Source organism: Dendroctonus ponderosae, unplaced genomic scaffold, assembly GCF_020466585.1.
Source record: "Dendroctonus ponderosae isolate FM_Combo_2020 unplaced genomic scaffold, Dpon_F_20191213v2 Dpon_F_20191213_2, whole genome shotgun sequence".
Lineage (NCBI taxonomy): Eukaryota > Metazoa > Arthropoda > Insecta > Coleoptera > Curculionidae > Dendroctonus > Dendroctonus ponderosae.
Genome location: NW_026018165.1, coordinates 3,175,212 through 3,190,938, shown reverse-complemented (window position 1 = coordinate 3,190,938; position 15,727 = coordinate 3,175,212). Strand labels below are relative to the sequence as shown.

Below are 15,727 nucleotides of genomic sequence, written 5' to 3'. Positions count from 1 at the left end.
AAGTTGTGCGAATAAATTGAAGCAAACAATGAAAATTTACGCATTTACTTAATTTATTGTGAAGTCGTTAAATAATCTAAAGATTTCAAGCTTTCTAGGTAAAAAAATTCCTTAGTGACAGGTTGATTGACAATTTTTAATTTATCTCTCTCTCTCTTATAATATTTTGTGAAGACATTTGTTGTCTTCTTTTAAATTTGTTAAGATACGTTTTAAGATTTCAGTTATTTATATATTTTTTAAGAATATTGCACTATAATAATAAATACCCAAGGAATAAATATACAAAACTGGACCATTTCTCTTCGCATCAAGCACTCTGGGTTTCATTTTATTTTCTAAATTTGCAATAAACTAACTAACGCGAACTTCCTAAGAATTTAACGTGCCCAAACCATTTTATCCATGATATGTCGAATTACCTTTTTCTAACAGTTTTTATTTAATTTTTATGTTGTTACTTTAACGGTTAACTTATATTAATTATATAATAAACATATTGCGAACATTGTATTTTCGTGTAAACCAAATCAAACAATAAGTTCTGCTATGCAATTTGTCATTTTTGTTCATGCTATAAAATATACGTTTAAAGACAAACAATGAGCATTTCATGGTTTAGGCGCACTCTATATAATTTATTATGCTTAGTCCAGGTCATCTGAAATTAATTACGAAGAAAATTTTATTTTGTACTTAGTATTAATTTTATTTCAATCAATAATTGCTTACAAAGCAAAAAAATATTTCCGAAATGTTTTAGCTCAAATTTACCAAAAGAAGAAAAACAGCCTCTCAACTCACCTTGATCAGAATTTTATTTTAATTTTATTACATTTTATAATTAATATTAGTCATATTTTGAACCCGTTCTTTATGACAGCTAATAAATGTATTTTGAACAACGCTCCAATGTTTAAAAATAACAGAACCATAGACGCATTAATCAAGAAAATTTATAAATGCAAAGCTCAAGGCGCTCTTACTATATTTTTTTTTCAATTTTTCATCGCTGATCTGATAAATTCAGAATACGAAATATCGGCAAAATGTTCATAGGTTCATCACCATAGGCAAATTAATTAGAAAAACCTATTTGAAAGAGAACGCGTTTTTTTATATTTCTTAATTTACCGGCAATTTAGAATATTCAGAAAAAGGGAGTTTGAAAAGATTTTCAGCATTCAAATGTATGTTGGAGAACGCGAGTACTTTAAAAAATAACGGAATCATAAGCGCAAAAAATCAGGAAAGCCTTTAAAAGCAAAAAAACAAATTCGGGTTCACCCGATAAACATTTTTTTTCATAATTTTCTCAAAATCGATCGAATCGAATTAAAATTTCAAATCACGATCGCAGATGGCAATCTGCGTCGGTTTTTGCGTGGCAAAAAAATGGGAGGACAAGTGCTGCAACCATAGTAGTAAGACTTAAGGTTATAAATTTGTCAGCTAGGCCATTGTGTAGGCCTTTTGGACCACACACCGTATAATTGATAAGATTACTTATACATTCACTGAGTTATAAACATTAATCTTTGTCTTCGGGATGCGGCAATTTTGAATCCCAGATAGTACTGGTTTCTGATAAGTTTTCCTTAGGTAGTTCTTTGTTACTGCCATTTTTAACCAGACAGTTACTATCCTGAAAAATGTTGATTTTGTCAGTTATTAATAGGATATCCTATCTAATAAGCGTATTAATGTAAAAAGGTATTTGTTATCAGCAACATTGGAGTATTTTATTTTCGGTTTAGGTATTCATTTCCAGTTTTGTATAACTCGACGCTTCATACACACAAATCTTTTCAGCAGCACCTTTGTTTCTTTATTTATTTAGTTGTTTATGTGAGTACAAATTTAAAACAATGATACAGTTATTAATTGAGCGAATGGTAGAAAGAAAGAAAAATTGGGCCAGAACAAATAAAATATGCAAACTAATTAGAATTGCCTTTCAAGTACAACAGTGTAGAAAAACATTAAAAAGGAACCAAAAGGAGAAAATTTTAAAAATGAAGTCGAACAAGGCAAAAAGACGAAATGGTTTTTTGAACCAAACCACTCAAATTGAATGAATGAAATATTGAACATTTTTATATTTATTTGCATTACTGTATTTTTTATAAGGGTGTATAAAAAAATACGGGTACATATTTTACTGCGGGTGGAGAATTTTATTGGCTTTACAATGAATAAGTTATTTTGTTGAAGGGTTTAATTTTCAATGTCCAGAGTGTTTTAGAAGAAGTTGCAATTTATATTTTTTTCTTAATACCTCTAAACTTTTTAGATTTAGATATTATTTTAAATTACTATTATTAATAAAAAAATAATTTTCACATTATATGTTAACTTTTCTGCATCTAGATGTTAACTTATTCCGAAACGGTTTTGAGGTGTTGAACATTGAGGTATTAGCACAGCTTATATATCATGATAGCAATGATATTTAAGCTGTGGTATTAGTTACTTTGAATAATTTTTATTTTATTTATTTATTTATCACCAGAAAATTACATACCCAAGCTCTGTAAATCTGGAGAGCTAACACATTACCTGTTCGCAGTCCGGTGTGAAAACTTAAATACTAAATACTACTAACTTATCAAACTAAACTTAATGAAAACTAAATATAAATGCTAAGTTGTTAGTAAAGTAAAGGGGGTTTAAAAACATTAGGAAAGCGACAAGTTTATAATGACCATACTAAACCAATCACTAATGGAAATTCCAAAACTTTAAAAACATTGTGTAAGCCTTAGTTAAGGCACATTACGCTTAATCAATTATTTTTATTTTAGTTTTAAATTGCTGCAAAACTCTTCCTGTATATGAAGTCCAAATAAAGATATATATTTACTAATGACATTCCAATATATTGTCTGAGTCAAGCTGAAAGAGTAATAAATTTGGAATGCTTCTATGAATAATCGAAAAAATATATAATTGCGGAGCTGAAAACTTTATTCCTGTTATTTGCGTTTAATTTAGTTCCAATGCTAATTGCCTGTCCGCAAAAAAACGGTTGCTGATTAGAATCTAATCTCAATTATATGCGTGAAAGAAATAATAGTCATTAAGTTTTCAGTTTTTTTAATGGCTTTGCGTTGAAAAATCCAAATAGCTTCGTTGTGAAAGGAAATCAACAGTCTTAACCAGTTACCAAATAAACAGGATGTTAGAATCCAAATTTTTTGTCTTTAAATGCTGAGTGAAAAAATCGCTGATTTATGATGGCGGAAGTTACACAGACTATATATTCGCCACTCAGGTTTTCATATTCATAAAATTGAAGCCGACATTTAAATTCCTCTTAACTGTAAATGGAGAATTTAATGAATTTATGATATCAAAAAACCATTAAAATTTGAAAATAGGCGGCAGCGCTCCATTAATTGCTTTTGACGACCAACCAAACATCCCGAACAAACGTGGGCTGGTCAAAAAAGTCGTGAGAAAAGCACATAAACGAATTTAGAAACGTGCAAAGATCTTTGCAGATATAGCAAAACTATGGCTAAAGGCGTGGGATAGTGGGTTTTCAAGGGTACCTTATATAAGTATACTTGAATATGTAGGTTTATGGACTTTTGTGGCAATACAGGCTTTTTATGTAAATTGGTAGCTTTGGTTCGATCATTTCTGCACTGTGCAAGTCCCCATTGTCTTACCAGTTGATTCATAAAATTACTAAAAATAAATATACCTTTTTTAAATATTGTTTGCATTTACAATCATTCTGGTAAACTTATCTGTGAAGTGATCTGGACTAGTTTTTTGTATGCAAACGTTCTAGGCATATTTTCGTTTATCTGATTTTTACATGTTCTTTTAGCGAAATGGCGGATACCTATGTGTATTGTATATTTGCTTATTTATCGCGATTTACATAGTGAATCTCCTTTTCACGGGTTGAATGCGCCTCAGTTCAGATTTTTAAACAATTTTTCTCTGGGGTCCCATTCTCGTTTGAAACATAATTTTGCCAAACAGTTTTGATAAATATTTGGAACATGTAAAAGCTCATTCAACTATAAGTTATTTGTAAATAAATAGCAAGAGGCAGTCTCAAGAAACGTTTACCACTTTTTAGTAAATTATAAAGAAAAACCTGTCGTCAAGTTCACGAATATATTGACTCAATAAAACTGTGAAGGTTTTTACGGCTGTTCAAAAAATTTATTACCATTGAAATCACCGAATGACTCAGATAATTGATATAGATGGTGCGAATTTCATATTCCTACCTCTTTTAGTATGGTCGAAATAAATGTTTAAAAAGAGGGCGCATTTGTGCATAAACGTCGATTTTCAGAGCCACGTTTACGGCACTGGTAAAAAAAAATCAGTATTATGGGCGATGTTTATGAAACTTTAGTCATGGTAAGATTCCGAAATTTCCTATAGACGCTGCAAATTTCATATTCCTGTCTCCTTTAGTCTGGTCCAACCAAATTTTTAAAAGAGCGGTCGCATTTGTGTTTAAACGTTCATTTTCAGAGCCACATTGATATAAATCAGTATTATGAGCGATTTTTATCAAACTTTTGTCATCGTAAGACTCAGATACTTGCTATCGATAATGCGAATTTCATATTCATACCTCCTTTAGTTTGATCGAAATAAATGTATTAAAGAAAGAGCGCATTTTTGTAAAAACATCTATTTTCAGAGCCGCGTTTACGACGCTGGCAAAATCAAGAAAACGAAAAAAGAAAAAACATCTTTTACAAAAAATATTTTTATGAAACGTTTATCAACCCTTGAAATTGCTTCCCGACGTTTCGATCACATCTCCGGTAAACATTATCGGAGGCGATGAGGTAACAGTAGAAGTTGTAATCCGTGTTTCAATACCATGACTTTATCTTTTGAGGCTTCTAAGCCGGATAGACAATAGTACACACTTAAATCTGAGCATTGCAACATTTTGCTGATGTTTAAGCGCGGGACTGCAAATAAAAGTTTTCATCCAAGGCGCGCGCTCTTTTAAAAAATTCTAAACTACTAATCTGGAACAAGCTCGAGGTGCACAAGAACTTGAAAGACACTTGAACCTGAACATCGAGAAATTTTATTTTAAATTGCACTAAATCATAATTTTTTCTTATATCTAAGCAAGCCTCTAAAATGGAATGATTCCAGATACGCCAAAAAAAATTCGTAACTTCTAATTTTGGGGGTTAATAGTTCCAACAAACTTAATAGTTCTACAGAATATAGGACAGACCTGAATATAAACATCGCAAAATTATCTTCCTGTTTAAACGCGAGTCTACAAATAATTGTTTACATGCAAGGCGCTCTTTTTTTATAAATTTGTAAAAACTGATCTGGAGTAACGAACTTGAAATTTTTATCAAAAATAAAAGATATTTGAATCTCACAATAGCGAAATCTTGTTTGAGTTAGTCACTACTAATCTGGGGCAAGTCTAATCTTGACGATTTCACGCGATTTAGTAGATGCTTTTACTAAAATTTTCTTGAAAATGGTTCTTAATCCTGAATTTCTTTCTGCTGTTTAAGCGGGGGTATATAAATGAAAATATCCAATCAAAGCTCGTTTTTTTTCAAATTTGCAATTTCTCATCTGGGAAAAGTACGTACAAAAATTTTTCTTAAAGTATAACATACACAATTCACAAATTCGCATTAAATTCTCAATTATTCTGAGGTTTAACGCGGGTATAAAAATCAATGCTTTTAGCAAACCCCTGCTCTCTTAAAAAAAATTGTATCTACTACTCTGGAACAAGTATAAACTTGATAGTTGCACAGAATGTAGTAGGGGCTCGAATATAAACATCGCGAAGTTCTGATTGAAGTTGTTGCTGTTGTACGAGGGTCTGTAAATAAACGTTTCCAGTCAAGATGCACTTCTTGTAAATAATCGAAAACGTATGAAGTTGAAACTTTCACATAATAAAACACACAGTTGACTCTAAACATCGGTAAATTATCATAGAAATAGTTCTCAATGATGATTTTTTCTTCAAATAAACGTTTCCTGTCAGAGCGCGCTTTTTCTCAAGATTTATAACTTCTAATCTGGTGCAAGTACAAACCTGAAATTTTCACAAGGTGTAACAGGTACTTTAATCTAAACATTGAGAAATTTGCATTGAATCCTCATTTCTTCTGACGTTTATCCGCGGGTCTAAAAATAAATCCTTCCATTCGAGGCGCGCTCTGTTTCAAAATTCGTAACTATTAATCTGAGACAAGTACAAACTTGCTAGGTGTACAAGTTGTAGTAGACGCTTCTATATGAATATCTCTGAATATCTCCAAATTCTCTATAAAACTGTTCTCAATGCTGATTTTTTCTGCCGTTTAAACTGGAATCTTAAAATTGTTTTCAACCAAAAGCGCGCTCTCAACTTCATTACTACTAATCTGAGGCAAGTACAAACTGGAAAGATGCACGAGGTATACTAGATACTTGAATATAAACATCAGCTTACACATTCAGCTTCGTCTTCGACAAAGTGAAGTATATCCTTGTGTTTAGAAAAAAACGTAGACAAAATTAATATGGTGCGACCTTAAATTTAATTTCAAAGTTAGAAATGCTTAAATAAAGTTTGTTCTTTGCAGTTTATTGGCAAATATTGCAGTCAATATCTGTAATATTTAATTGAATATTAAACAGAAAAACCAACCTTATATTATTTTTTCATTTTGATGTTCCACTTGTTCATACAGCTTGCTTTTTATTTTTAATATTGTTTACAATTAAGGGTGAAATTATTAAAATTGTTTTCTTAATAATTTTTTCCGGCAAATATTGCAAATCTAATTAATTTAGTAGAAATATATATTAATGACCGTGAAGAATAATTTAATTAATTTTGTACCATAAAAGAATTAGTTAAAAATTGTATCAAATAATTTAGCGTCTTTTCACAAAACTCTGGACGTTTCAGGAGTCATTGGCGGCATATTCGCGCACATAAATATCCAATTATTTTCCATTGGCTTTATCTGGGTGCAAACTTGAGAAATTTTACGACCATGAACAACAATGACATTCCATCAGGTACACATCATTAGTACTTCACATAAAACATCGGTACGCATAACTTTATAATAATATGAGCAAAAAAAATCTGCGAAAAGCGTCTAATAAATCTGCTTGTGTGATAGGGAGCCAATGTAGGAGTAAAAATTATGGCTTTTATAATTATGATACAGGCTTTTATTATCATGGAAAAAATTTAATAATTTCCCTTGTTTAACACCTAAAAGCAATATAACAAACGACACAGTAATTGCCCCTTTTGAATCGCCCGCAGTCTATTTAGAATCAAGTAGATTTTTGTATCTATCAGGAAAGCTGCAATCACGTTCCATTAAGTCATATTTTATCCCCCATACAAGCCATATTATTTCTTCGGAAATGTCGAATCATTTTCCTATCATTAATATCTACTATAATAGAGCTATGCGATTTTATAGATGAATTAAATATAAATACTATAAATAATCCGTACAGCAATAGGTGATGTTGAGATGAAAATAATGAAATAAGAAGAAAAATAGTAAAATCGACACAAAAAAAACACACTGTAAATGAGCAACTTGTGCATTTAATAAAGTTTCAATAAAGTTGTAATACTTATTGTGAATTTTTCAAGTTACAATCTAGGTGAATTATTTAACTGTCCTTATAGCAAAAACTTGGAAACACTTAAATACTTTCAATTCCTCTAAATAGCGATTCTGCAAAGATGCTCTTTAGATTTTAATCAGAAGCCACGACGACATTCCGTATCACATAATTAAAACATTTGTTATGTACGAGTTTAGAATTAATGGTGCTGTGGCTGTTGTAATGTGCACCATTTACAACAGCCACAGCTTTTTGGCTTGATGGTTTTATTTGTGGATATAAATTATCTTTCTTGAAACGAGAGGCAGAACTGAATATTAAATTATGATTCCTCAGATTGAATGATCAACTATTATGAACTCGTAATCTCATTCCATTCAGTCGGTTCTGTGTGGGATTTTTTACATGATAATTTATATTACGCGGCTAACTGTATTCATTTTACATTTGTATTGACTATTTTTCTGATTAATTTCTTCAATTTGCCTTTGTAGATAGAATAAGATCATTCAGAGACATTTGTATACATACCGTGCCGCAAATTAACGCTTAGTTTAAATATTCTCCAACTTTTCAATTAATAATTGCTCAGTAGGTGATCCGATTTGAACAATTGTTATCGAATCATAGCTCTATTTTTTGACAAACATTAAGTTATAACATAAGCAAAGAAAATTAAATAAACGTGTTCTACAGGGTGTTTAAATACTGTTATGTTTGTCAAAGTTTAACTGTTTCTGTGGTCAATTTGGGATATCCCAGAGAGCCAAAAATAGTATACGATCTTATAACCTCATGTCTTCTGAGGAATTTAAAATTTTAATCGTTTGTTTACCCTGAGCCACTCAAAATATATTAAAAAATTTATGACCGGTTACACAAACTTTACTTAATTACAACTTTTTTTATGTGCTAAGAAAATTCCTGGAAAAATAGCTGTGGGAACAGCATTTCATTATAAGCTGATAATTCTGTTTATTTTGCTATTGTTTAAGCTCTGTTAATTAAGTTGTTAAAGTTTTGTTTCCCTATTCAGCCTTACATGTTTAAATACATTTCGTGCAGAAAATGTGATGCCCATAAAAAAAATGAATATTTCCGAAATGGCTCAAGGCAAACAGATGGTGAACCATCCAAATTACTCAAAATACATAAGACAACATATACTTTTCTTCTGTCTGAGCTACTCGCTATTTCCCGCAGACGAATTTAAAATTTGACCAAGCAAGCACATCAGTATTACAACACCCTGTACAATATGTTTAAGACATGTTTTTGCCTTTTTTATAAATAAAATGTACTCAATAATAGAGCGATTCGATAAAAAAATTGTTTACTAATGAGAAAATATTTACTATCAAAAGTTTAAGAATATTTATGTAATGGATAAATAAAGGTTCTATAGAATATTAAAAATATATTATGTAAAAATGATATTATTAGATTATAAGATGCTGTCTAGTATTCAAAAACACATTAACACTTAATTCTTCCTCACTATGCCACTAGGGAGGTAATTATGCCCATAACACACCTAAGATAATATAAAACGTCTGATATAATGAAGTGTCTCCTTGTAAAGGGCCCGGTGTTGCTTATTCCTATTGAAAGTAAAAAAGAAGCACATGAGTACTTTTTTGTGAAAAAACTTGTTTGCTGAGATCTTGAGCATTTGTTAAAGAAATGTTATCCACTTTGACATAATTGGAATGGTTTGTGCTAAACCCCGAAGCGTGACGACCGCTATCAAAAAGTGTTCTAATCGTGACAAAACCAACAATAAGACACTCTCGAGCCAGAGTGCCGTGAGAATTGCAAAAGAGAAAAATAACTGCTAATGCCCATTCAGTCTAAGTAGGCTAGGAAGACAAGTGAATCATTCCGCCAAGTTCTCTTAGCTCGCGCCATCATTTTGAATTCAACTGTTTTAGCGCTCGGCCAACCGTGATATTTTGCGCGTCTCATTTTACGGATTAGCACTCTTGATTTATGAAAGTTTCATCAAAAAAATTCTAATTTTGAAGATGACATGATACTTAAAGCCTATTGGACTGTTTTGGTAATCGTCTTTATCGGCCTTACGGTGTATTTCAACATTTCAACCCTTTTGGTGGTAGATGAAGAAAAGAATTTGGCCGTGAAACCACTCGTGTTACCAGTGAAAAAAATCATGGCTTATTCGTTCAATAAGCAAATTGAACTTGACGGAAAAGAGTTTGTGTGTGAAAATAGGTTTTCAAAAAACAATGCAAGTGGTCTAAATGAAGCGAAATTTTGGTCAAAAGTGGCTGATATGGAAGTTTATGTCACTTCAGTTACCTTGGATGAGAGACTAGAACCATATAGTTATTTGAGAATAGTTGGAGCTATGAAAGGTGAGCATTGCATTTGATAACTATTTAAATGTATGTTTGCTTTGTTTTTGATGTTATGGCGCTTATATGTATTTTGATTGGGCCACCCTGTATATGGCTGTGCAAACCCAGAAACCAGCCTCGGGTTCATGCTACATTATTTCATAATTTGCCTCATATTAGCAAAAAGTCATAATAAATTTCAATTTTTTTTAAATATAGCACTTAAGGAGGAATATTAAGGATTTTTGGTAGTCAGAATTTCTTTTGATAACTCTTAAATTTATGGATTTGTGGTATATGAATGCCTTTAGTGTGTTTTAGAACTTTTGTCTTTCTTTCATTGTCTAATTAAAAGAAACTCGAAGAGAATAAATTTCCTCATAACTAATTATGATAAATTCAAGCGTCATTAAAGGCTTTAAGCGTTCATTGGATATCCATTAATGTGTAATGGATAATCTTCTTGTAAGTCAAGCTCTATATCCTGCCGTCGTATTTTCAATCCTCAGATTCATCAAAAGATACGCATTTCCGTAATTTTTTGTCTTTCTATACATCATATAAAATTAATAATACTGAATGTCGTTTTAGATGCATTTAGCTTCATTTATTTTAAAACAGTTTGCAATCATTGCGTGGAAAATCACAAGATATTATTATTTATGTCAATTGCAAATGATAGCTAATTCTCTAATCGCAGAATTCACGATGGTTCTTTTCTCCAAGAATTCCGTGGCCTTTGCCGGAAAATATTAACTTTAATAACATAATGATCGACGTATGGTTCTTATATAAACTGAGAGAAGACGTCGAAGCTGATTAAGTGAGATTTAAAAAATACTTTCGCAACTATTTGGAAAGGAATTTTTCAATACATTAATGAACATACTGAAGACATTAAAAAGCAGGAGAATCAATTTTGTAATTAAAACGTTACAATTCCGTAGACAATATATTAATTTAAAAATAATATCGATTTTTTTTCATTTCTAAGTCCAGTTTTCTACTGGCTCGCATTTGCCGCCATTATACACGAACGACATTATTTACAGGGGCAACAAAACAGTAAAAACTAGTCTTCTCAATATAGACATCCAAAAAAAAACTTTAAATAGGGCTCTTCATTTACAAGACTCATTTCCGATATTGTTATTAGCTGATGTAAACTTTATACCGTATAATTTCAGATATAATCGATAATCGTGCATAATTTAGAATCCAACGCTCCTTATTGTTAATTTTAGACGTCTCAGTGTTAAAACTTAAATTGGCTTTTATACTAGAGTTTACTCTGCGCGCGTCCATTATTCGCAAAAGGAAGAAATCGAACGATTAAATCGGAAATTATAAAACTAATGCCTCTATCTGAAGAATTAATCTCGACTTGCAGCCTGCTATTATTTGAAACCTATTATAAACTCAACCGTCTTTTATTGTTATGTAACAGAATGATGTTGGTATGTACTATGAGAAAAGTTGTGAGATAAATTGGAAATTTTCGAGGAATCTCTAGTTATACTGCTTGAAAATTGTGTTTTTTTGACTGGTTTTTTACCTAAATGATATTTTTAAATAACATTTTTCTGTGATCAGTAAGTACCAAGAGTTACTGACGCTAAAAGCTTTTTTTGAGGCTTCACAGCTTGAAGTAGAATTTTCGTTGTTCCTCAGTTTCATTCAATTTTCAAGAAGTTTGTAGCCAAAAGTAGGGTATTTCTTCAAAGCCTAACGTCTTCTGCTCGAAGATGCATCATAAACATTTTTTTACGTTCCTTATACTTTTTGCCAATTATTCATCTCAATTGCGATCACTGTGCTGGATCCGACAACTTCGGCTTAATCTACGCATCTAAACTGCATTACACAACATATTAATTAATCTACTTTGGCAGCGGAGCTAATTTGCAATTCTGCATCGATATATTAGCATTTTAATACATTGTTATAGGCCATCGACCAACAGAAAAATTTATAAATAATTGAGTGCGGACAAACACGAACTCAGATTAACCAGATTTCAGCTGCATACAATTTTCATTGGCTTTTCAGTTCTTGTCAATACTTTTGGCATTTAAACTAATTCTATGTATCCTATCGACTTGGAGGTGTGTTTCTACACGGATTAGAAGCCGGAAACTTTTTTCTGTCTTTTTTTTGTTTCTCACTTACAGCCCTTGCACATTTTAAATTGTGCTTCTGTATCAAAAACCTTTAAACTGAATTAATTACATTGATTTTGTTAGTTATATTTCTAATAATACATTTTTCTTTCGAGAATTTTGATAATCAACCGGAGTATCTAACATCTATTTAGAATAAAATTAGATGACGTCTTGAGTTTTCTTATATTTGCCAAGTCGCTTTTTTTAGCAGTAACCGCACTAGTAAATGTTTTCCAGAAATTGCCTTTTGTTTCCTGTTTAAACCATTTATTCTGACAAAAACACAAAAAAATTGCGTCAATAACGATTCATTTAAAAAATAATTTCGTGTCGTTCACCATTAATCTGTAGATGTTCATTCGGCTGTATTGCCATAATATCCATTTGCACACATTTTGCTATTTTTTTTTACTATTTTGCTCAAAATTTTCAGCTTTAACGAAAAACAATTGTGTTCTGAAAAGCTAAATATTTTTTTGCATTTACTCATTGACACTGTATATATTGTATGCTGTATAATTCGTATATTAAAAGCTGAAAATGTCAGGAAAATAATAAGTAAAATTGCCCCACCACTTTTTCCTAATCAAAAATATTGCTTGTCTATTTCTTAATTGAAACATTATTCATTTCGTCCCTTTATAGTTTTTGGGATGTTCTTGATGACTTATTTATCGTTGGTTTCTACTTTTTTCTCTAAATTTATTTTCATCATGCCTTCAGTATTCTGTGTTTTGATGGTATAATTTTTGTTCCACTTTTCATTCGTCTAAATCTGTTCTATTCTATGAAATTCATTTCTTAATTTTTTGTTAATGTGTCTTTTTCCGATTTTTTCTTTTCAAATCACCGAAAAAATTGCAGAGCAAATTAGGCTATGGGATGCAAACGAGCATAGGAGGAAATTGAACAAATACGAAAAACGCCTTTGAATTTTTTGTTTATTTTGGACTAAAAAAATACAGAATTGAAATATGAAAATAATGATACCTTCATAAATCGTTCTCTTGAAGTACAACCTGGTCTAAACATAAATTTTAGATACATTTAAGTTTAGACGGGAACGACTGATATAAACGTGCCCTGGCATGAGTATTCGCATTTCGAGAATTCTTACACATGTCCTTTATGCGTTGCAAGACAATAATCATTAAAGCCAGACACAAAGACCTTCTGTATAATTTAGAATCATTATCTAAAAAACACACATACAACTAATGACTAATTATATATTCTTTTTATTCACTTAATGTTCATATAATTGCAATCGACAATTTCGAGGTGGCAGATCGACAATGTTGAGCTCGCCAAGTACTTTAATTTCCTTGATGGATATCTTGGAGAGATATTACTTGGCATTTTGATTTCTATCAAGTTCAATTTGCGTGTAATGCAATGTAATAAACGGACTGGGATCAGAAAACAGTAAGGAACGAATCGGGTTCTTCAGTCGGCATATTTCGATTTGTCTGTCCATTACGTAATCTATGAATCTCTTTTCGAGTACCTACATAGTGAAATTGATGTGAACGCTATGTGGAATTCTAGCGATAAATTGAAATCAATGTTTGGCAAAGCAGGCAAATAGATTAGTTTTATTACTGTTAATCTAAGGCTTGAAAGAAACATGAAAAATATATTAAATTTAATCATAAAAAGGTTGAATAAAATCAAAAAATCAAGTTTGCATTCGCTTAATGATCACTGAGTTTTCTGATTGGAAAGCAAGAAACCTTTAATGGGTAATGCCGTGGAAATCAAGGTAATAACTTGCTGATTTTTATTGAGTCGCCCAAGTACTACTCTTTAACGATGCAACTTGCACATAAACATATATCATTTAGAATACAATAATGATTAGATTGAAAGGAAAAGTTTATGGTTGCAGATGGGTCGCGATACCTTTTATAGAAGCAGGATAAATACGCGAGGATAAGTAAAACACAGCTGGACAGGCATTAGTTTATGAACGATTACATTATAATATTAATAAAATGATGGGAAACATACGTTCGCAAAATTTTACATGTTGCATTTATAAATTAAAAAAAAAATTACTTGTAAACTGACTGAGCTGAATGGAATGGAATAGAATGGTTTTATGATTACGATTTTTTAATTGACGAGCTAACAGTGAAATAGTCGAAATGCTTTCTTTCGTTTGTAGCTGTTTCGTTTGTACTTTATAAAATCATAAGGCCCTTAAAAATGGTGTAAAGTCAGGTATGATGAGCGCAAATGAAAAATTTAAATCTCACTATTTCTACTAAATATTAGCATACATCAATTATTATTTAAATAAAAAGGACTATTTCCTGATTGGTATGTGGAGTGTCTCCAATTATGTCTTCAGTTGTTCATTTAAGTTCATTGATTTTTTGTACTTTTTTACGTTTTTTCGATTTACTTTCTTCCTGATGGAGTAAAAGTGTAGATACAGACTGGTAAAGTATTATTTATTGAATTTTTCACTTGGTTCAGTTATTAGTAAATAAATATCTGACTATTTAGATGGCAGTAAAAATAAATTAGCAAGTTCATCTTTTTTTGAATGTTAAATTCCTTCTTATTCGGAATTTTACACTCCTGAAACCTGACCTCGGAATGAGTGCATAGTGCAGAAGTCCAAATTTATTTTTTCTTTTAATTTTTTTAAAACATAATAATATAATTTTCTTGTAACTCAAAAATATGCACATCAAATATATTTGTTAAACTTGATTTTTAGGTAGTTGGAATGCAACATTGTACTGTCAGATTTCGACCAACGATGATAACGTCCGAATTATTAAATCTACCGTTACGCCCATATGGTACGAGAAATGGGACATGAATGACAATAACACTTATTACAATCCCGTTTTGATATCCTGCAGGTATTTGTTTATTATTCTTCCTATTGCAGTATTTACAGTTTAAAATACAAACGACTCGATGGAATTGAAATACGTTTTCCAAGTCTTCAAGATGATTCGCATCATTAATCTTCCACATATTCCGATGGATTCTAATGAGCGATTAAGTAATGGCATTTACGACGACCAGAACGTTTGGAACTCTATTATGGCAATTAGTAATTTTTTTTCCGTTTTAGGCTGCCGGGATTTATAAACAGTTCCAAACCGACATCAGTGGCTCTATCTAAAAATCCTTGCCAATCTTCTCACAAGTATTTGGAGATAGCAAAACCGAAAGTTATCAGAAAACTGAATTTTACATTGTGCGTAAAACCACTTAATTTCGCCCAGGATATTTCTGGGCATTTAGTGGAATGGATTGAGATGTCCAGAATACTTGGAGCACAGTATTTTCACATATTTGTACAAAATGTTACCAAAAGCACCAGACGACTATTGAAATGGTAAGTTTCTTTTTTTCCCTTACATTGTTTAAATTGTGCTGTTTTTTTATTTTATTGGACCTGGAGAGGTTCAGCTAGCGGAAAGATTGTAGGAATAAAGTTCAAATTCAGTTTTTGCTCAGTTTTGTTCATCTATTATATATATACAGGGTTGCTCATTAGTGCGTCAAAGTGCGATATCTCAGTAAATATGAACTTTACAAGAAAATACGTCCTACGAAAGTTTTTCA

General features: G+C 31.2%; 1 protein-coding gene across 1 annotated transcript in view; it reads left to right on the top strand.

Moving 5' to 3' along the window:
- The first annotated feature begins 9,455 nt into the window (after window positions 1-9,455).
- Window positions 9,456-15,727, top strand: part of LOC109536957 — a 9,297-nt gene continuing 3,025 nt past the window's right edge. The window contains exons 1-3 of the mRNA XM_019903447.2: window positions 9,456-9,992; window positions 14,865-15,012; window positions 15,231-15,497. Coding sequence (XP_019759006.1) covers window positions 9,647-9,992; window positions 14,865-15,012; window positions 15,231-15,497 — 761 coding nt within the window. The 5' untranslated portion in view covers window positions 9,456-9,646. The remainder of the gene's footprint in view (window positions 9,993-14,864; window positions 15,013-15,230; window positions 15,498-15,727) is intronic.